At 34.3% G+C, this 22917-nt stretch overlaps 2 protein-coding genes across 2 annotated transcripts in view; both read right to left on the reverse strand.

Annotated features, from left to right (window-relative positions):
* The window catches only part of LOC137393680 (inositol 1,4,5-trisphosphate-gated calcium channel ITPR1-like), an 89363-nt gene extending 73345 nt beyond the window's left edge, over positions 1 to 16018 (reverse strand). The window contains 4 exon segments of the mRNA XM_068080324.1: positions 582 to 700; positions 8104 to 8174; positions 15063 to 15159; positions 15923 to 16018. Coding sequence (XP_067936425.1) covers positions 582 to 700; positions 8104 to 8174; positions 15063 to 15157 — 285 coding nt within the window. The 5' untranslated portion in view covers positions 15158 to 15159; positions 15923 to 16018.
* A 1154-nt stretch (positions 16019 to 17172) lies between these two features.
* LOC137407632 (sterile alpha motif domain-containing protein 15-like) lies at positions 17173 to 22845 on the reverse strand. The gene is made up of 4 exons (XM_068094084.1): positions 22732 to 22845; positions 19740 to 19838; positions 19540 to 19627; positions 17173 to 17973 (listed from the first exon to the last, which is right to left on the reverse strand). Exons 1-4 carry the CDS (start codon positions 22843 to 22845, stop codon positions 17840 to 17842), a joined length of 435 nt encoding a protein of 144 aa, XP_067950185.1. The 3' UTR covers positions 17173 to 17839.
* Positions 22846 to 22917: the final 72 nt, after the last annotated feature.

Here is a 22917-nt window from a genome sequence, read left to right on the forward strand (position 1 = left end):
GGTGACAAGTATAAAACGGAACAGTCCATACAAAGCTTTCACAAAACTATTTAGGTAATCTGATCCGCTGAAATATAAAGCTTTTCTCTAGTTGATTAATATCATGAACCAATATTAGTTTCTGAAACCCGTAAGTTTAGAACATGCGGGTTTTCATTGTTAGCACCCTGCAATTTTTTATTTAGAAAAATATAGAAATGCAGATAAAGAACACAAAGGTTATTGCTAACACAATGTTGTGACAATCCAAATTAGATCATACGTATATATGTACTCAAAGATGCTTCAATAACAGTACTAAAAAATCTAGCAAAAATGTCATATCCTTGTCTAGACTGAGGCCGATTCTTATTGGTCAACTTATTTGACAATTCGACCAGTCATTCAGTAGCATCAGGAATTGCAGCCACAGTAAACCTCTACGGTATGTTAAGAGTAAGGATTCATTTCATAAGCTTATATAGCCAAGACTTTAAGGTTATGCCTCCAGCTTACAACTGCAAACAGTCTCCCTTTAACTACTTCATTACCAGCCATCATGATGGTCCTATATTCAACTGATATAGCAAGCCGGGTCTTACTTGTAATTTCTTTAGAAGCACCGCCTCGGCAGCGTCTGTCGCCCCCGACTGCTTGGAAGCCTTTCGAAACTGTTTTTGGGCAGAGTACCTGCTCATTGGACAGATCTTGAACAGACAGTCTGCAACAAAGCATAAATTTTTTGTGCAAAGCTAACATGGACTAAAGCCAAATGGTGGGGTATACATTGGGAGTCATCTACACCTATCAACTCATACCAGTGCATAGTGTAGATGATAGACTGCTGGGCAATATTTCTCAGACTTATCTAACACGTCGTCTGGGTTACATACAAGCAAGAAATATCCGCATAGCAGTAGTAGCCAATGCGTGTACATACCGCTAGTAAGAAAAGGCCACAATTATTAGTATTAGGTTATAGTGTTACGTCGGGCCAATGCTAATGAGACACACAAGGCTTATATGGCTGAAGGAAGGTTATTAGCATAATATGCATAGATGCGCGTGTGTATTTATTGCCCTGATTTCTAGCCATAATGGAGTTGATATTAGTGCTTATAAACACCAGCTGGCTCATTCAGATTCACAAAATTGAGCAATTACGAATGCAAGAGTAGCATGATTTATAGTAACTCCGTGTATGCATATGTATGGTAATGTGGTCGATAGAGAACGAATCAGCTGGTCCAACAGATTTTATTTTTGGATAAGCAATTGCAGGCATGTGATTGGACAAGTTGCTAATTATTTGCACTTGAAAAAAACAACAATGAATTCAGCAAAAATCCGCTAAATTAAGGATCACCAACTCTGCAGTTGACCCAGCAAAAGATCAATTACGTATATACATCAATCTTCGTGTTATAAGGAGCAGCAATAAATTATTGTACAACTTCTAATTATTTAGACTAATTAATTAGACTAGACCTCCACAGTTACGTAACGAAATAAAAAGGTCTTCAATAAATTACTGAAAAGGTCCATGTGTATTCAAAAATCACATCATTTCCATTAGCCCAATTGCTGACATATTTCACTGTGTATTTGATACTGTACTATATTTGGTACTGTATTTCAAACAGTAGACGCTCCTACAACGTAAATAATCCTTTCCCAGAATGTATAAATTATAGAGATTTTATGTTATACAAACAGTAAAATACATGTAAATTACCTAATTCGTTCCAAAATCATCCAAAAATTACCCTTTTGTTCCTTCAAATGAGAAAAAACTAAACGTAATTTTTAATTTAATGACTGTACAGTAACTGTGGTATTATTTATTGGTGTGTATCGACACCTTTTCTTTTTTCCTATCACTTCCACTAATACTTTCACTTTTACTGTAATTTTACGTTTCAGGGAGCACATACTTTCGATGTGAATTTAAATAAATTTTTCTTTTTCTTTTCTAGGCAGCACGGTCTATGCTGCACAGAAAAAAAATATTATTGATACCGAAACGAAGTAAAACAAAAATATATATAACTATCACAAGACCGGTGTTTGTCTGTCCAGCCACCATTTCCAAGCTAGTTTTAGAGGTTAGTACAAAAGACTGATTTCAACGAGATTCTCACTCATGACATTCAGATTGGTAGACTGACAATCTAACACCTGCACCAACCTGTCTTTATGTATTTCTGAATAATTATGCAGCTACTTATTCTCTGCGCTTTCTCGGCACACATGACAATCTCTCACAGCTCCCTAGGCTGTTAGGGTGCTACTATATATAATATAAATAACCCTATACATCATTTTTCCTACAAAGTACGGCAAGAGAGAAAATGATATTTTTAAGGCTATAGGACTCTCATTACTCAAATCAAATTTGAGAAATTCCACTGACTTGACACTTTATGACAAATAGAATTTTTTACATAATTCGGAGAAAAAATTTCACCTAAATTCTACATCAAGTGGAATTTATGTTACAGAAGGCACACAACACATTACAGGAGCTTCAACTGTATTTCCATTCTACAACAGTAACTCGATGAAGGGTCAGTTGATGTTGCAGTAAAACAATTCTCTGTTCCAAATAGGTCAAAGCAGCATAATCAACTATCATTCACAAGGGCCTATGGGTTTAAATGTCAGCCTATCCTTTGAAAGAAAAACCTATAGCAGCAATATAAACATTATTAATAGTTCACCGCAATGCAATCTCATTTTGTGCATCCAACGGGAAGAGTTATTGTAAGTTCTAGAGTTATATGGGGATCCATTTATCGAATGTCACAATGATACAACAATTAACACGATTTTTTGCATCTCAGTCGGAAGCTAGGAGTGTATCGACGAACGATTCTTGGACACACTCATTAAACTCCACTTGCCAATGAGCTGAATCTTCACTGTGATAAACACTTCGTCTGGCAAAAGCCTGGTAAATTGCTGGCACCTGACAGTTAAACAACAACAAATAGTTGCCGCAGATCTGTTGGATGAAAGCATCATAATCTATCAGCGTAAGAAGTAAAAACTTATACCAGATGAAACAACTAACCTGAGCTTATTAAATATCTCTGATACCATATTAAATTTTAAAAGGAAGGTAAGGGAACGATGTAACAGATGTTTTGTCTGGCTTTAAAGAATATACAAATACAAACTCATTAAGCAAAAATCCATAGTCCGGCCAATGATTAGGACTTATATTAATTACGTTATACTTATTATACAATTAGGAGATATACGTACTAATTTAAAAATTACTCAAGCTCAAACTTTGGTTCTACAGTTCATTCAATGCTTAAACAAAGTTTGCAAGTGAAAATCGCCAATATTGAACTCTCGCTGACTGGAGTAATGGCATGCCCCAGATCATTGTATTTTTTATTGTGGAGTTTGGTTTTCTCAAGAGTATGACACCGAATGCTATCAATTACACGTATACCTACTAAATTGAGCATAACACAGTGGTTGTACTTTCAAGATGTAACGGGTTAAAGTTCAACACATTAAAATCATATTTTAAACTTTTGAAAATTCCAACATTTCAACAAATTACATCTCTTTTTATATTGCGTCTAATAAAAGGCTTTTTGTACTTTCTACCACAAACTTAATCCATTGTTGAAAGTCTTTAGTCGACCACCAGAACCAATCAAAACTCACAGTGCAAATAGTTTTGTTATAGATGTAATCTAATCATTTTCAAATGCTTTACATATTAAAAAATATGGATTCGAACAAAACTTTTACCTTTGCATCAGATACAAAAAAGTATTGAAACTTGAACACCTCGGAGATTTGCAAAGAAAATCTGACAACACAGAGTGGTTGCTGACTAATGTACTTTTTCTCATAATCTTTCGAAGTCAACCACTGACTAGCTTTGATGATAAAAAGTGAAAAACGTTTCTGTATGATTTTTGCAGATGATTTTTGATGGTCTGCCTTTCATTAAAATAAAACAAGCGAGCCGATTCTACACTCGCTTACACAAAAATCTGAAAAAATAAGGTTGGGGTAGAAGTTGCGGTTGATACTGAAAGTGTATTAAAAACATCAATATTTATGCAGTTAGCTAGTCAGCACTCATTGCTAAAAACCAACTAAATATGTGCTCATTGTAAAGATTATCTACATTTAAGTCAGCTGCAATCTTTGACAGTTCATTGAAAAAAAATCATGGATATATTCAATGATATATGTTTACACTATTTTATTTACTGTACTCAGTATAGTTGAAATTTGTTGACAAACACTTGGTTAGTTGGTTACAAAGGTCAGGAATTTTAGGTTTTGCTTGTTCATAATGGTTACTAATCAATAAACTGTCTGTATAGATGTGTTTATTAGACAAAATATGTGGTATCATACAATACTTTGTATAATCAAACTGCTAGTTTTGGCCTAGCCACAAATAAATTTATCGGGATTAACACCCCTCAACTCATTCATAAGAACGCGGTTGTAAAAGTTACGACTCATTCATAAGAACGCGGTTGCAAAGGTTATGGGACACGATTAGAATCCTCCCAGTTTCTTTAGCATACTTATCTATATGCATCAATATAGGATAGCCATTGCTACAGCGTTAGGCGAGCAAACAACAAAAATGTATAACAACCACCAATACAAACTTTAGGACATTTTACTTAAATGCAATTTTTAACTGAGTTATAATGTTGCGTTCTTGTTTATTTTCTAAAATTGTCAATTTTTGAAGTATAAAGTAACTACATGTAACTGAATGTAATTTGAATCTGTAAAAGATTCTGCATCTGATAAGCAAAACAATTAAAACTGGAGTTGCCTCGCTATGGCTGATTTTGTTGGAACAGGCCATAAATACTTTGTAACGAGTCGTTCAAGTAAACACTTGTTCATTCTTATCATGGTATCTGTGACAAACTTTGAGAAATAAAATGCTATATATCACATAGTTTATTTGTAATTCAAATCCCCGATTAGTGATGTTCAGGAGTTTATAAAGGATAACTGTATGTAAGCTATTGGGTTTACAGCAATCATTCTGAAAGTGTTAAGCAAATGAATAATGTACTGCATATCTTGCTTGATTCTGTAAAATATAAACAGACTGTGTAATATGAACGTGACTTTATAGCAGAGTATTAATATGAGCATGCCCTTGGGCCTGTTTGTAGATGTTTCATTCAACTTTTCATAATGATTCTCAAGACAAATTGCTAGCCACAGGCCAGATATAATGAGATGCCATGTGATTTATGTGAGCTTATCTTAGATAAAAGGTTGATATCCCTGTAGTAACAGTGCAACCCGAGTTGATGTTCAATAATTATCTTTTTTTGGCCTCAACCTATTTTTTCCTGGAGTTGTAGCTTGAATTAGCCAGTTGTATAGTAGATAGTCGACAGGTGAATTATGGTAGTCGATAACCAATCGAGACACAACCAATCGAAACACGCATATGCCATTGGGAGTCTGGCATTACAATGATAAAGAGTGCATTGACATACAGTATGCTGTTACAACATGTTCGAAATATGATCTGAGACTGAAGCCGGGTTCCCATATACGTCGCAAAGCACCGGCGACACACCGCAGGCTATTAGCGATGAAATGGGAACGTATGCGCCGAGTACCGCCGGTAGTTGCCGTCGGCATCGCAATAGTTTAGCGCTGTTCAAATTTCGCAAACGGCCGCAGGCAAAACCTTCCCGAAATGCACTGTACGGGTAAAGGTCACCATTATAAGAACGGCGTGGCGAGCGAACATTTTATTTGATTACGCAATTATGTTTACGATATTATTAATGATGTGGCTTTTATGTGAACATTAAACTGCGCCGAGCACCGCAAGTGTTTCGCTGCGCGATATTAGCGATATTACCGCCGGTGCTTTGCGATGTATATGGGAACCAGGCTTAATCTAAGTATTGCTATGAGTTTCAAGCAAGATGAGATGATGAGATGCGAACATCCTATTAGGTGAATATCACAATCGCATTGAGAAAACCAAAATTTGGCATTTGATTGAATCGGTTAATATCAAATTAGAAATTTAAAAGTAATTAGGTGTAGCATAGAAACAAATGCACTTGAAACTATAAACAATAGAAAAACCTAAATCGTGTGTAAAATAGGTTAATAAAATATAATCTGTTAAGAGGTTTTTAATGTTACTTAACTTCAGAGAAAATTCAACCCAAGTGCAAGTCCAGCAAATGCATACGTTTGACAGTAGAATGGTAGAAATTGTCTCCCCTGTGATGTCTATTCAATTATGTAATCATAATATCCCGATGGTTTGGATGATATATTTTGACCTTTTGTATATTTCATTTTATACCTTGTTTATTATAGTGTCTATTCTTCAATTAAGTGTAACATATTATGTTTTATATATGTATATATATATGCTTATATAAAACATATAACACATACATAAATGTATATGTATGCTTATGTATATATGTATATATATTGGCCATAAAATACCCTGTCTGATTGCAGTAAGTATAATATAAATTGTTGGCACCGCCTGTGGTACAGCGCACCTGAGAGAAAAAGGCTAGCTTCCGACAAAAAACACTACATACAAATGCACAGCCCAGCTCACACTAGACATAGTTTATAGTAGCTCAAATTGTATATTTTTTCAATATTTTCAAGTTTTATTTTCGTTTTTTACCAACTTTTTACTTGTACCTAGAAAACTGGAAACTTTCAACAATGCATGATCAGCCATATGTTGGGAATTATTTCATCTGTCAAAACAAATATCCTCTCAAATTTTACATTGTATGGTAAAAGATTTGCATGTAGTAATGATTGCTAGTTGAGACTTGACTGCACTTAAAAAACCAGCAGAAAAAAAATTGGAAATAATGTTCAAAATAGCATACAGTCAACCTTGAGATGAGTGAATAATTGATCTCCTGATTGGGCTGGTCATCAATCAACTCGTATATCAACCAACTTAATCAAATTAATGCATTTTAGTCCTGAGAAGCATATCGTTATAACTGAAAAATATAAAAACAAACATGTTTTTAAATTATAAAGCCTTGCAAATATTTTACCAATGCGTGATAAAAGCCAAAACAAGTTTTGTTAAATTAAAAAAGTTAAAATTTAGCTTTCTTATTTTAGCAACCACTGAATGTAGCCAACGGAGACGGCAGTGGTTGAAGAAAAGCAATTTTCTCAACTCCAAATATAAAAGTAACTTTCCTTCACAACAAAATCAATGATAGTGATCAATTTATTATTTCGTGACCGAACAACAGACTTGATACACTGGCAAAGGAAAAATATTCTGTTGATTATTAACTAAAACTTAACATCCATCGTTACATCATTAAGTTTTGCCTGTTTAACTATACTTTGATCATTTGCACTCAATTCACAAGTACTTCGGTAGTACACTCCGGCCAGGTCATTGACTCATATGCACCATTCATGTTTTATTATCATTTCACAAGACCTTTGAACTTACTGCTTGCTTTAGTCCAGTTATGGTAGATAGAAACTCATCTCAATACACCTTTGTAGTAGACAATAAAACAGCACACAACGCGAATAAACATGTGACGTACACTAGCGGTTGTTCTTTATGTGATACAACACGGGTGAACGTGAACACACTTGTGCACACACCAGACCTTATTTATGTGCACCTTATATGTAGGGGTGGCTTCCCCGAAAAATGACTCCTACCCAAAATTTTAGCTCATAACAAACAAAATGTTGGCTCTACCATGACTTGTAAATAAAAGAACTCCTATACTGGGCAACACATGAGTCGAGGTTTAGCTGTATAAAAAACTGAAAATCAATCAGCTCTCAGTCGTGAGCGGAAAAAATAAAGTGTCAACTCCTACGTCAGCTTGGTGGGTTTTACCATAGCAATGTATGAATGTTCAGAGTTCTCGCGAAAGTTGCATAAAACATGAGAAAAGTACGTTGGGATTTGAGCACATGAACATGAAACCAATTACACTTTGCTATTCTGCATTTGTAAGTACATTGTCATAGTGCAAAGGCACCTTTTGATAGGAGACAATAAATTACCTTACTTGATTAGACAGTCAGTATGAACTTTACATCAACATGAATTATACATACCCCGAAATTTCTTAGGAGGGTTTGTAAGATCCCCTGCATCGGTATTTAGAACACATCGGTCATCTACTAACCTGCGTAACAAGATAACTAGCGATATGTAAGAATATAGGCAAAGGTTTCTTCATATCACGTGCATATGGAATGGCCTTTTCAGGCAGAGGTGTGATTAAAAGACAAAATGAAAAACAACAGTGAGGATGTACTGTATTCTGTAACAGCAGATATGACCGGATGGTCGTACTGAGCACAGCTATGCATTTCATTCTTTTATACTGTGCTGGTAGTTTCTGCTATGAGCTTGAAGATATTAGCCAACACTCTCAGAGAACTGGCCTAAAGGGCTAAAGCATATGCAAGTAGAATTATTAAATGAAAAACTAGTAGTTAGCTTTTCTGAGGTTTATTAGAAGGAGTTTTGTTTCACTTCAAAACGGTGGATTGGAGGGTAGAACAGACCCAAAAATTCAAGGAAACTGCTTAACCACCTGGAAAGTAAACTATTTTTCTAGTTTCCTGGCCTTCTGAACCGATATCACTGTAATATGCAAGCGTATGCCGTAGGATTAACCTTCTTATACATTTTTATCAGGCATCTGCAATATCGCCCGGCGCCAGATTCCGGTAACTGTATCCTCTAGGCATACATGTATATGCAGGATTTCTTCGAAGTCAAATAAAATGTTCTAAAAACAAGGAGTGTGAACTGCTTTAGGTAGAAATGGTTATCTGTGTGCTAGCTCGTGTTCTACAGCAGCTAATTGTATAATTTATTAGATGTAAACAAATTTAACACTTATGTTAACAGATTACAATAAAAGAAACCAGCAGCATCTATAGATTGAGAAAAGAGTAATTTGGTGCTATTACAGAAGCTCTATCATAAACACTAACCTACGCACCGCGTGTGGAAGGCTCATTTTATATTGGTTTCCATGTCACATGATAGTTTCATAGAACATCATGTGATTAGACTCAAAGCTGGAAAGCCTGGTTTACAATGGACCCATTTTATTGCCAGCAATGCTATCGAGAAATTATGTTCACATACCTAGATATAGACGAAGCCATTAGCATATAGTTTTGGCCCTAATATAGATTCATATAGACAGGTTCAGTACAGAATCTAAGCAGGCTTAAGTCATCACAATAACTCCTTTCATTTCTTAATTCTGTTCACAACTAATGCGCACAGTGGTAGACAGTGGGAGCAGATTTAAAGTATTTACAAGCGGCTGCATAAAGTATCATTCAACAGAACCGACTATGAGACTTTAGGACAGACACGTTCAGAAAAATGTCTGACATCAAAGTTAATATTAATTTGTCAGATGCATTCTTGCACAGCGAGCTCAGAGCCTTTGGGCTATATGTATAAACAATCGACTTTAGGTAAACTGAACAATAAGAAAAATTAAACTGCTAAAATGTCGGTAGCTCCTTATAAGTATACACTAACCTGCTTGAAAACATTTTTCTAAATTGTTTTAAGTAAGCAAATGTAAAGTGTAACACGGGTAAAGATCATAATGATGATGGGTCGCGAGAGTTTGACTAAAGCAAACATTTCAGTTCACATCATATAAGATCATGTTGTTGCTGGGAACTTTTTAATTCCCAGCTAGTTGCCCTACTGTGTTTAAATAGCATTCAGTGTTGACCGGACTTGATGGAACGGTAACACCATTTACTAACTTCATGATACAGTTATGTTAACCAAGATAAAGATTGTCAGAAATGCTGTCACCTACATGTTTCTAATGCTGCCTGAATAATAATTCAAACAATGGTAGACCGCAAACATTTAAAAAAATTGGCTATCATCATATTTTAAGTGCAGACAAAAATGGAAACTATACACAACTATTTTTGTATTACAGTGGTTTGATAAAACTTGCTTGTAGTAAGCTTTGCTGACAGCGACAATGTAGCAGTAAGGCCACACTATATCGCCATACCTCGACATTGATGTCACAATACATCGGTGGTCGTCGATGATAACAATATTCACACTATCACAAACCTATCCGCATTTACATCAGCAATACCTGGTGACATAGCGTTCTCATTTTTTAGCTTTTCACGAAGAAACCTTTTTGTTTTCTCAATTTGACGAATCATTTTCCACGACAGTATAAGTAATGTAACTGTAATTACCCTATATGATTATTAAAATCGATGTACATCAGGAATATTTGGCCATCCTAAACCAAATTTTCAAATCAAGATAATTAGATGGTTAATTTAAGTTTTGATTATCGCAGTTTCGCAGGTATAATTGACGCATTAGGCAGTCGTATGGATAGTCTGCTATATAGCTGTAATAACAGTAAATCACGTTTCATCGACACATTTCATTACTTCATTTTTACTCGCGGGCCAGCATACCAAATGATTACAAATTATTTCACGAAGAATGTAACCATTATTAAAACAAAGTTGTTTGGCCTATAACCATTTTCACACAGTGGGTAGACTTTGTCGATATCACACTTTCAACACTTCGATGGCATATGACTGAAATTGTCATAACAAGTGCTTAGAGTTTTTGTGATATCAAGCTTAATGTTTTTGTATTTAATGTTAATGTGTTTAATGTGTTTCTTGATTGCGCAAATATGAGCTGCAGTGTTACCACTGCCAATCGATAAATAAGAAATAGTTTTATTGGTGTACATTTCTCTGTAGCTCATCATATAGAATTCGGCTAAAGTCAAGTTCAAAGCTTAAAGCTAATCCATAGTTTCATCAACTAAATCATGTGACTGATCATGAGCTGAAAAAGAGCTCTCCCTCTCATCGTGAAGCAGATATAAATATGCAAATGAAAATACAGTGGGCCCCGAGATACAGTCGACGTATGAGATCAATTCGTCCCAGTGTTGGCAATGTAAGGCGAAAATGCCGTATAGAGGGGTATAGAAACCCATAGTAATTATCTAATGCAAACACCCGTGGTAAAAACAGCAAAATTTTATATACGTAGCTTACTAACCAGATTAAAAATTAGTAACAACATGGTATATTAACCTTAGTGAATGCAGTTACCTACAGTAACTTTACTGTATTTAGTAAAGTTACTGTAGGTAACTGATTATCTGATTATGATTCTTACTTCTTTCTTTAACATCGTTATCAATCTTAGAAACCATGATTAATGAATTAAAGTTATATGTAGTTAGTTAAAGTTTATAGTAAATATTATAGTAAACACAAGTTATTTCATATAGGAAATGGTGCCTTCAAACGCAAGTAAACTGACATAAGAGCTTAGTCCTTGAACGCATTAAACTCGTATGTCAAGAGGTATGACTGTAGTAAGGCCTATACTACTGTTAATGTGTTAAACATTGAAAAGAGGAGTCTTGTTTTTAAAAGTTATGGTAACTGAAAATGCTGTATTTTAACTTGATGACAATGTAAATATAATCCTTACTTAATCCTAGATAGGATATATATTGTCCAGGTTATACACACACAGAGCGCGCAATGGACCAGCCTGCTAAACTATATCAGATTACGGCTATAAGAAGCTGTTTGAGCGACTTGGTTACACAATGAGTCACCAAATATGAGTCATTTTATGAGTATGATATGATTGAGATTATGATTCAGATAGAATTTTTTCACTTAATAGACAAGACCATTAGAACTGGAAAACTAAAAGACACGCCTGTCATCGTCAGCTAAACAAATGCATTGAAGTGTTTGCTGTTCTCACATGCCAGTTAAGTGCTATCAGCATCATGCTAACAAACGAATTGAGAAAGAGTTATATCTGAAAAAATTGAATGTAAGAAAACAAACAATGCAACAGAATAGCGCATACAGCCAATATTGTGGAAAACCATTTCGCTGAAACATTTATCCTCAAAAACAAATAAAAATACTCTGTATCATTACTCCTCTTATTATAATGACTAACGGAATAAATAGTCCACACTCAGCACACTCTCCATGGTGCAAACTTATTCAAACCGAAATCATAGAAATTGAAATGATGCGTAAACAACTCTTTGTTTTAGAATAGCTATCAAAGATTCTAAGTTATCCAAACACGTTGAAATTGTGTTTATTGTAGACTATCTTAACCACACACTTTATCTACTCTCATTTAGAGATGCGTAGGGCTGAGATAGCGCAGATAATTTAGGAAGGTTAGCAACATTATATAAACTTAGCCGCAGAAAGGAATCAGCCAATCATTAATTAAGGTCCTACTCACGGTTTACCATAGCGTTGTTAGTAGTTAGTACACTATTAGTTTGTAGTTGGGAGCACTAAACTGATGAACTTAGCAATAGTTCTTAGTAAAGGTTTACCTTTACTAATAACTATTTTGCTTAAGCAAATCATGAGCTAATTCAAACAAGGTCATTTTTAGTTTAATATGGTTCTTTCTACCACACAAGCTCTCATCAATATGGCATGTATGTCAAAGTATCACTTATCTTTGCAAACTTGGCTATTTAAACCATTAGCGCATCACAAACCAACCTGTGGAATTTTGCAACTGACCTTCCTGATTATGAACTTGAACAAAGAATGTTAGAAAGGAGCAAGTAAAGCTGTGCTGCGAGTAATAAAAATAAACATTGCAAGATTACATTTGAGTATTTAGAACTTTGTTTTTTAATTTAAAAAGATAGGCATTTATAAAAGCATAGCGCAGCCTAAAAACTGAATGATCTAAATGTTTTGTAGCATATTTGTATACAAGATTTGTATTAAAATTGTTTAAATCGAACTAAGATATGCTTGTGGATATGGTAGTAAAATGTAAAGCATAGTGCTTGTCTTACTCTGGTCACTGTCTGATCTCAGGTTTCGACAGTGAGCAATTCCAAAGATCTGTTCAAAAAGCAAATCGCTCGATCCCCCAACTAGCTTCCCCATTACAGACTATCTGAATAATTCTAATCCATTCCAAAACTAGAAAATGAGTTATTTCTAAGCTATTTACACTGTTTAAAGCCACAGAAGTGTTCTTCGAGAGGCAATATGTAATATATACTTAATCCTGGCAATATGTAACATATACTTAATCCTGGCAATATGTAACATATACTTAATCCTGGCAATATGTAACATATACTTAATTTTTCACAAATACTTTATTAATAGAGAAGGCTAGGTCAGGGAAGTTATTTACAATCTGTAGCAGCTTGTGCCCCGGCCTCATTTCCTCAGATTTTGGAGTAAAATAAAAAGGTGGAAGTAGAGTTTTGTGTTTTATCTTAGTAAAATATGAAAATAAAATAGCAATAAAATTATACCCTAATGAACATCAAAAATCACAGTCAGCATGTCTTAAAGACTTAAACCAAATGAACACTGCACCTTGCCGTTGAATACAGGGAATAGGAGAGTGTCAGCTGATAACCGAGCCACATTGAGTCTCATTAGCTTATCTTTGGGTCTTAAAGCGCCAAATTGTCATTCAACATCAGAAGCTAAAGTTTCTTTTCAACTTTGGATTGATTTGAAAACTGAGGTTGAACAGTACTTAATTGTAACTATCAAGGCTTTAACCTTTTGAGAATATGTTTGTATCACTGAAGGTGATCATATGGATAGTTTTTATATAAATTTGACAGCATTGCGGAGCTATGGGCATACTTTCCGATAGAGACAACAATTAGTTTTATGAAAAGCATGCAACTGTATGAAGTGATACAATTAAAAAAATTATGAATGTTGTAAATGTACAAACAATTTACAAAAAAATCCTTCAAACTGCGATTGGTAATAATGGCCCCATGACATTCTACTATAAAATATAGATATATGTAGAGTTGTCTTTTTTTCATAATGTGATCGACATAAAAATTTAAAAAAAATCTTCAATAGCAATAATTCTATTACAAATATTTTGCAAGATAAAAAAAATTGAAACAGTTCATTGATTGTAGTAAGAGAATTGTTTGTTAGTCATTACTTTCTAATTGGTCTACAGTAACTTCTACAAGGAAACACGTACATGTACTTTATGTAACAATTCATCACTACTATTCATCATCTTTTAATGACTAAACAACGGTTAAAAGGGCTCGACCAAAATATTGTAAATACGGGCCCTAGCACCGCTTTATATAAATCAATATTGATATATTTCAACAATATCACTTGATATCGGTGTTGATGTTTGATAAAGTAAATGACTACTCATCTTAAATAAATAACCGACCAATTTTGAATAAGTTTTAGTTCAAAATTAAACTTTATATATATTTTTGATGTTTTTAGAACATTATGTTTTGTAATAACATAATCATAGAAATGACTGAATTATTGATAGCAATTAGTGTACTATTTATACATTAGCGTTTCTATTGTGTTTTATGAATAAGCTAATAAGTTAATAACACAAGAAACTTACAGCATTTTGACTCGGATATCGAATCACCCTATTATAAAGCAAAGTTTTGTGAAAGAAAACAATAATCTTTGGTATGGAAATTTAACAACTTATCCTCCGATTGTTTGTAGGTCAATTTTTTGTAGCCTTCAATTCTATTAGAGGTATTAAAAGGGTACTCTATGACGTTTGTGATTGGTCTTGACAAGCATCATAAAATACCATTTTAATATCTGCGCATTGCATTGATACTTGTCTATTTCCTCAATTTAAGGCACTCTATTAATATGTATCATTATTTCTGGATGATATGCTGATTACAAATGGTAGCATTAGTCTTAGTGTTAGAGGCCATCCTGGGTTGCAGCAGTTGTACCGGCTAGTTGTCATACTTGTCTATGTACATGTAAGCCATGTTAATTTCAGAGGTTCCTTAGAATGTATGCATATACGTATGTTCCTTAGAATGCATGCATACTTGCAGAGTTCAGCTTGAAAATTCTTAAGCAATATCACGGAGTAGTTCGTACTGTGATCACATACTAATAAGTAAGACCATCACACCCGTTGCACTAAAGTAGGCCTACATACTTTAAAGACTTACCCAAGGGTGCTGATGAAACCATTAACAGATCCTTCAGCATATAGAGACAGAATGTCTCCAATGTGAAGAAAACTGTTTGCACTCATTTCCGCCATTGCTGCAAATATGTAGTGGTAGAAGTCAGAAAAGCTATTAGCATAATGTAGATCTGTCTTACTACTGAATTAAAAAGTTATCTCCACGTATTAGTGATTGATCTTGTCTTTGAATCACTCAAATAATCAAGTTTCAGTAAAATCATCAGTTATTCATTACCTGGTCACAAGGATGCTACAAACTAATGCCTATGAATACTGTCGCCATCGTACAGTAGGCTTGTCTTTCTGTAATTATTGGTTTTCCAATCGCACATCTACAGAGCTCGAGCAAGATATTCTGACAACGTATATGCAATAATCTGTATTAGAGAGGGTTAAACAAAAGGGCTAAATATGCCTATACTTTTTTAAGACAATACGTAAAAATATATTCCAATACTATAAGTTCAAGCTGATTTTACAATGTACAGAGGAATCATTGAAAAAAACTCGCATTCTCAAATACGTCCTACATTCCATGTACACTCACGCACTTCACTAGACCAGAGGAATCTTCCAGAAATCTTGTGCGATATCAATTCGCATGCAGTTCTCTAGCGCAGATACTAGTTTTTTACGAAAATATGCGCAAATATGAAACACGTTTAGCATATGCAATAGCTAGTTATGACTTTTTTGAACGGTATTGAATTCGAGCAACATGCAAATGACTTCCGAATTACAGATCAAAATTACCAAATTTAATATCACGGATCATGTGATAACAATACATGCAGTTACAAATGTCATAAAATTAAACATCATTATATAGTCTCCTTGTACCTTTGACAGTTTAGAAATTCCTGTACGGGGGCATGGTTAAACGACAACAACGAGGATACGCCAACTCTTGCGGTACGACCACGAAACGCTAGCGATGGTAAAACACTGAAGCGTTTCAGCAATCGCCACCTAGTGCATAGACGAGATTTGAAGAGGTCAATACCAAAGCGAAACCAAAAACATTTTGTTACGGTTTCGTTTTTAAAAATTTGGCGTGTAGACAACTCCAATGAACTACTCCTGTTCACCCTATATTCTTCGAGAGCAGTGGAGGATGGGATTAGACCAGAATGCAAAAGTAAAAATCAACAAATAACACCTCAAATCAGATCAGATCACTGCTACTCAAAATTAAATGAGGCAAGTTGCCTACCCCGGCACTTAGAACACCATAATTACTCAGAATCAGAAAGGACTGTTCATTTTATTTTGCTGCAATATGCAGATGACAGACGTTTGTTTGGCCACGAAATAGAGAAAGTAAAAAATGAAATACCAGTCATATTCAAAAAAAGGAACCTGACGATAAATAAAACTAAGACAGAGGAATATAAGATCAACAAAGATGGCGACATGAGCTGAAAAAAATGCAAGTACTCAGAAACACTAATATACACAGCTGTTGCATAAAAAGAAGGAAAAGATTTGCGAATGAAGCCAGGCAGAAAATAAAACACTGTAGACAAAAAGTTTAGTCTCGGAATGAAGCTACGGCATTTAATGCCTACGTAGCAAGGATGTTTCTCTACAACAGTGCAACATGGACAATTATCTAGGGTATAGCAAGAGCAATAGACAGTTTTCATTGAAAACAACTTAGGAAGGTGTTAGATGTGTACTGGCCCAAAAAACCAGCAATGACATGTATATGAGTTAACCAAAGAACAACCATAGAGAGAAGGAATTCAGAAGCAGAAGTTAAAATTCCAAAGTCATGTTAGTAGGATGGAAGATGAAGCGCTTGTCAATATTGCCATTATAGAATACTACACTACAGACCAGTTAAGATAAGCAGAAGAGCGCTTAACTTTGCATGGAGGAAGAAACTGCAGTTAAACTCAGATAAGTTATTAGCATTAGCGAATTGAAGATCTGTCAGAATAGGGTGGATATCAGAAGAGGGTTTTAGTAATTTCCCTGCTCAAAGCCTCAGGAATGGAAGTTGTGCGGCTACAGAACCATTGCAGTTATATACAACTCCCACCATGAAAGCACAAACACTTAATCTCATGTCCATGTCTTCAGTTTTTATTAATGCAGTACGTTACATGTAATTCCGCCCTAATTTAAAAGATTGTGTCAGCATATTTTTGCCTGAGAAAACAAAAATTTTCCTAAAGAATTTCATTGTATTTTTAGCTTGAATGATTGTCAACAATATTATTATGATAAGATTATGATATTGGCGGACAACAGCTGAACAACAGCCAAACAACGACCGACCGACAGTGAAACAACAACCAAACAATAGTCGGACAACAGCCGAACAACAACCAAACAACAGCCGAACAACATCCTAACAACAACCGACCAACCGTGAAACAACAGACATATATAGGCTATATGTATATATAGCCTAACCCAACTCAAGTGTGCCTTTTAGTCTGAATCCCTTGTTTGTATTGTGTATAAAATACGCATAATTATTGCGTTGCGAATCAACTTTTATGTCAGACATTTTAAACTAAGAAAAATGTTGTGGTACAAGTAGAACTTAAATAGTGAGAGAAAGGCTGGTTTATTAGTTGGTATCAGGGAATACAAATACTGAAAGGTAATAAATAATGTCTACAGAAACAATAGAAATAAGTTTAAATGTAAATCTTTTTTTTTTCTAAAAATGTGTATTATTAAATAGTCAGAAAGTGTAAAAATGGTTGTAGACGGTGGAACTATGTACTGAATAGAATTTGAGTGTCAGTGAGGCAGTAATTGACAGTGGTTGTTGAGGGGAGGCTGCCACAGAGGCTCCTCGTGCGTGTCCAAATAAAGCTGATAAGTCAGGTTGTCTGCATATTGACCTCTCATGGCTTTCTTCTCTATGTACATTCCTGTAACAACAATCAACAGAAGAGAATATTATGGATAGAGAAATGTTTGTTCACACACTAATGGTTGGTTGCTGCAAAGTTTTCTATGTCAAAACAAAAATGTAATCGTTTCGTGCTTCAACAAAATGTTTCAAATTTTTTATCATACAAAAAAGTATTCTAATAAATATATCGGTGGTATTCTTCCAACTACCTACACAATATATTTTCTGTAATAAACTATCGGGTATATATATAATCCCAGCCAAAAAAGCTGAAGTTGCTTAAAAAATTATTTTCGTAAAAATAAGTTCAAATTTCAAAATATAATTGATATAATCTTAATATAATAGGAAATATATACTATATAATCATAATGTAATATGATCATTATTTTGATCCTATTATATTATGAATAGCAAAGATATATTTATTAGAATACTTTGTCGATGATCATATTATGTTAGGTCTACAGGCGTTGATGATCATATTATGTTAGGTCTACAGGTGTTGATGACCATATTATGTTAGGTCTACAGTTGTTGATGATCATATTATGTTAGGTCTACAGGTGTTGATGACCATATTATATTAGGTCTACAGGCGTTGATGATCATATTATGTTAGGTCTACAGGTGTCGATGATCATATTATGTTAGTTCTACAGGTGTTGATGATCATATTATATTAGGTCTACAGGCGTTGATGATCATATTAATAATATATGTTAGGTCTACAGGTGTTGATGGTCATATTATGTTAGGTCTACAGGCGTTGATGATCATATTATATTAGGTCTACAGACGTTGATGATCATATTATGTTAGGTCTACAGGTGTCGATGATCATATTATGTTAGTTCTACAGGTGTTGATGATCATATTATATTAGGTCTACAGGCGTTGATGATCATATTATGTTAGGTCTACAGGTGTCGATGATCATATTATGTTTAGTTCTACAGGTGTTGATGATCATATTATATTAGGTCTACAGGCGTTGATGATCATATTATGTTAGGTCTACAGGTGTCGATGATCATATTATGTTAGTTCTACAGGTGTTGATGATCATATCATATTAGGTCTACAGTTGTTGATGACCATATTATATTAGGTCTACAGGTGTTGATGGTCATATTATGTTAGGTCTACAGGCGTTGATGATCATATTATGTTAGGTCTACAGGTGTCGATGATCATATTATATTAGGTCTACAGGTGTTGATGGTCATATTATATTAGGTCTACAGGCGTTGATGATTATATTATGTTAGGTCTACAGGTGTTGATGATCATATTATATTAGGTCTACAGGCGTTGATGATCATATTATGTTAGTTCTACAGGTGTTGATGATTATATTATGTTAGGTCTACAGGTGTTGATGATCATATTATGTTAGTTCTACAGGTGTTGATGATTATATTATGTTAGGTCTACAGGTGTTGATGATCATATTATGTTAGTTCTACAGGTGTTGATGATCATATTATGTTAGTTCTACAGGTGTTGATGATCATATTATGTTAGTTCTATAGCTCAGTTTATATAAAACAGTTGATGAACTTTAAGAACAACTTCATACCTGCAACATTTCGAGGAGGAATCGATATGCTTCTGTTCCAATAAGGTTCTTCCAATTGAAGAATCTCCCGTATACCATTAGTTATTTGCTGAAATATACAATTTCTTTTAAACAACATAATCATGATTGTACATTCCAGTTCTTTTGTGCTAGAGTAAAACAATTCTTACAATAATTATTGCCCTTGCTGTCGCTCTTACCTTTATATGATCAAAATCTGTTATTCCTATCTTAGGAAGTGTAGAGGCTGTGACTAAAACTAAAAGTCTTCCATGAACTTTATTTTTCTCAAAGCAGTCCTGAAAAATATTGTCACATACTCTATAAGATATATTTCAGTGGAGATAACAACAACATATAGTACTTAGGAGAAAACAACTACAGTAATACTCATTTGGTTATAAAAACCCTTGGTCTTGCACAAAAGTGAATTGCGAGTTATATTATAACAACGTTTCCTCTTTTGAGCAAAGCTTCTCATACAACAATAAGGACATCTTTGTTGAGGGTAATAGTTCGTTGTAACTAATAGTAGTACCGTAACTAAAACTGTTATGAGTCAATCAACCAGGGAGATGGGTCACTTCAACTAAAGGTAGTTGATGTTGCTGATAAGACTCGTGGTATACATATTTGTTGATGAAAGCTGCAAATGTGATAGTAAACAAAAAAGGATTGATGTTAACCGAAAACCTAAACTTAGGTGCTTTCTAGACGGATATATCTAGTAAATCGTTTAAAATTTTTTGCTAATATAGAAGAGATAAAAAGGCAGGGGTGTCGGGACAGTATTGTATCATATGATAGTTCCTTAAACACGTGCTTTGCACACTTTTCATTCGACATGTAATTCCTGGTCACTATTCTCTGTTGAGAAACGGCTGTTAACACCAATTAAAACTAGGTTTACTATTGTACTAAAAGAGAGCATTTATTAGGTGAACTAGTGCTCTTTTAGGCACACTCTGGTATAGACTGGTTAACAGTATTGAGCAAATCGATTTCGATTTCACTACTGACTAAACGCATATCACGCGCTATATTTTGCATATAGTTAATTTCTTATTCTCCATATTCATGTCAGGTGCACTTAATGCATTTTATGATTATGCTGCAACATGGAAATTGATTTTATTTAAAATGTGACAAGCTAAAACATTATTGGTTCATGATCTCTGTCTCCTAAAAGATGATCTGTTGTTTTTAAGGTCTCAAACTAACTATTGAGACTGCCGTGATGTAGTGTAAAACGACTTTGTAAAAGTCAACTCAAAGCTAATGTAAAGGTTTTGATATGATAACAAGGAAACCTTACGAAGGCTGAGTAGGCAGCCAGAAATACATGTAACATACTGAAGTTCACAAGATAAGCAACATTCAATATCATGAGTATAGTCATCACATGGACCTTCAGGTTCAGTCGGTCAATACAGGCTGGTATTATCTATATTATTATATATATATACTATTATATATATCTCGTTTGTTTTTTATAAGCCATTAATAGTGTAAAGCTGCAAAAACAGCTTTTGTCCAAACAGGTAATCTAATTGAATGAGAGCACTTTAAAGTTGCTAACTTTTGTTTGGTTGCTTTCTAAATGGTGCCATTGAGGGACTAATTCCTTTGCGAGAGTTTGGTAAAACAGGCTTCTCTAATTGAAATTTTAATTAGGCAACAACTAGAATGAATTTTTGAATAAATTATCGGTTCTATGAAAGGCATGAATCAAAGTTGGTTGTCTCAAAACAGGTCTCCAGAAAGCTAGCAAACTGTTGGATGTAGTGAATACAAGTTGAGTGTTTGCCATGAGACTGTCCTAAAAGGTGACAACTGTCTGCTTTCAGACAGAAAGCTGCAAATCCATACCTTGCTGACCAAAAATGACTGACTTATTGACTTAGGGTAAAGTTTGTAAATCACAGGTTAGTAGAAATCAATAGATAAAAACTTAATTTTTTATTTAAAATTGAATTGATGCATTCTGTAGCCTCTGGCTCAGCAGGATATGGATGCATGAACAATGTTTTAAGGAAGTCTCATAAGAGATATGAAATAGTACTTTGTGCGCTGCAAGGAGCCAATTTAACTTGTCAATCTTTAACAAAAGACCCACTCTAAAAGTTTGCCCACTAAAATATAGTGATATATTTTAGTGGGCAAACCAGCAGTCAATGGCTGAATAAAAAATGTAAAAGAAAGAGAGTGAGAGAGAAGAAAGAGGGTGAAAAAAACTAGAGAAAAATCAGATGCATAACATTATTTAATTGCCATTCATTTTTATGGATGAAATGATTGATAGGAAAATTGGAGCAATGTTGAAGGAAACCGAGATAGGAGTAAATAAGAATTATAAGCTATTCAGTCAAAATTAGACAGCGATAAAAAAGAGTTTAACGGTACATTTAGTTTGTGTGTATGATGGTGATGAAGAAACAGAGCAGTATGAGATGTAAGCTCATTTTTAAATTGTCAATTTTGTATAGTATCTGAAGCATATTCTAGAAGACATTTGCACTCATAGCTTTTTGTTTATAAAAAGAATATGCGAAAATTTCAAACATAATAACTCATTCTAGACATTGCGTGTGTTTGTTTTGCACATAACTCTAACAGCAAGGCTGAGTTTGTACTAGTTGGCGGTTAGTCACAAAAGACTAAGAAAAACTTTCAGGTTTGTTATTGATTAATAATTATTGTAAAATTAAAAAAATCTTCTGAATACTATAGTAAGCAATACAGTAAACAGACTGGTGAGCTTGCAGATAGCTCCTTTTCTGAATAGAAAACCAGTAGTGCAAACAGCAAAAGCTGTAGACTACAAACTTAATTAGCTCAACAAAGCATTTTGTTTTTGCCAGATATCGTAAGGTTAAGTTTACTTTCTCATTGAAATGCACTAACAAATCTAGTAGGCCGCAGTGATCTGAAAATTTTTTGAACTAATTCAACATCATGGAGACACACCATTTGAATCTACAATAATCTCACTTAAGTGAAAAATAAAACAAAACCGTTTTACACAAAAACAAAACAAACAAACACAAAAAAAGCTACAATTTTGTTTAGATATGAATTGACTTGTTATGATAAGCTAACAAGTGGATTTGTTAGCCATGAGTTTTTTAATTATTACATTTACTTTATTAAAACTCGTTAGAACGATCTGTCTTATATTTTGTCAATACTTACTTTGTATTGTGGAAAACCAAGCTTGTCTATCCACTGAGAAACCTGTTCTGGAGACCAGTACAAGCATGGCGGTACTCTAGAGTCCTTCAAGTCAGCAATCATTGCTTCGGACATCTTGATGCGAATAGTTTAATATGTTACACTTTCGTTTTGAGGTAACTATGGGTAAGGTGAAGGTTGCAATCC

Source organism: Watersipora subatra, chromosome 1, assembly GCF_963576615.1.
Source record: "Watersipora subatra chromosome 1, tzWatSuba1.1, whole genome shotgun sequence".
NCBI lineage: Eukaryota > Metazoa > Bryozoa > Gymnolaemata > Cheilostomatida > Watersiporidae > Watersipora > Watersipora subatra.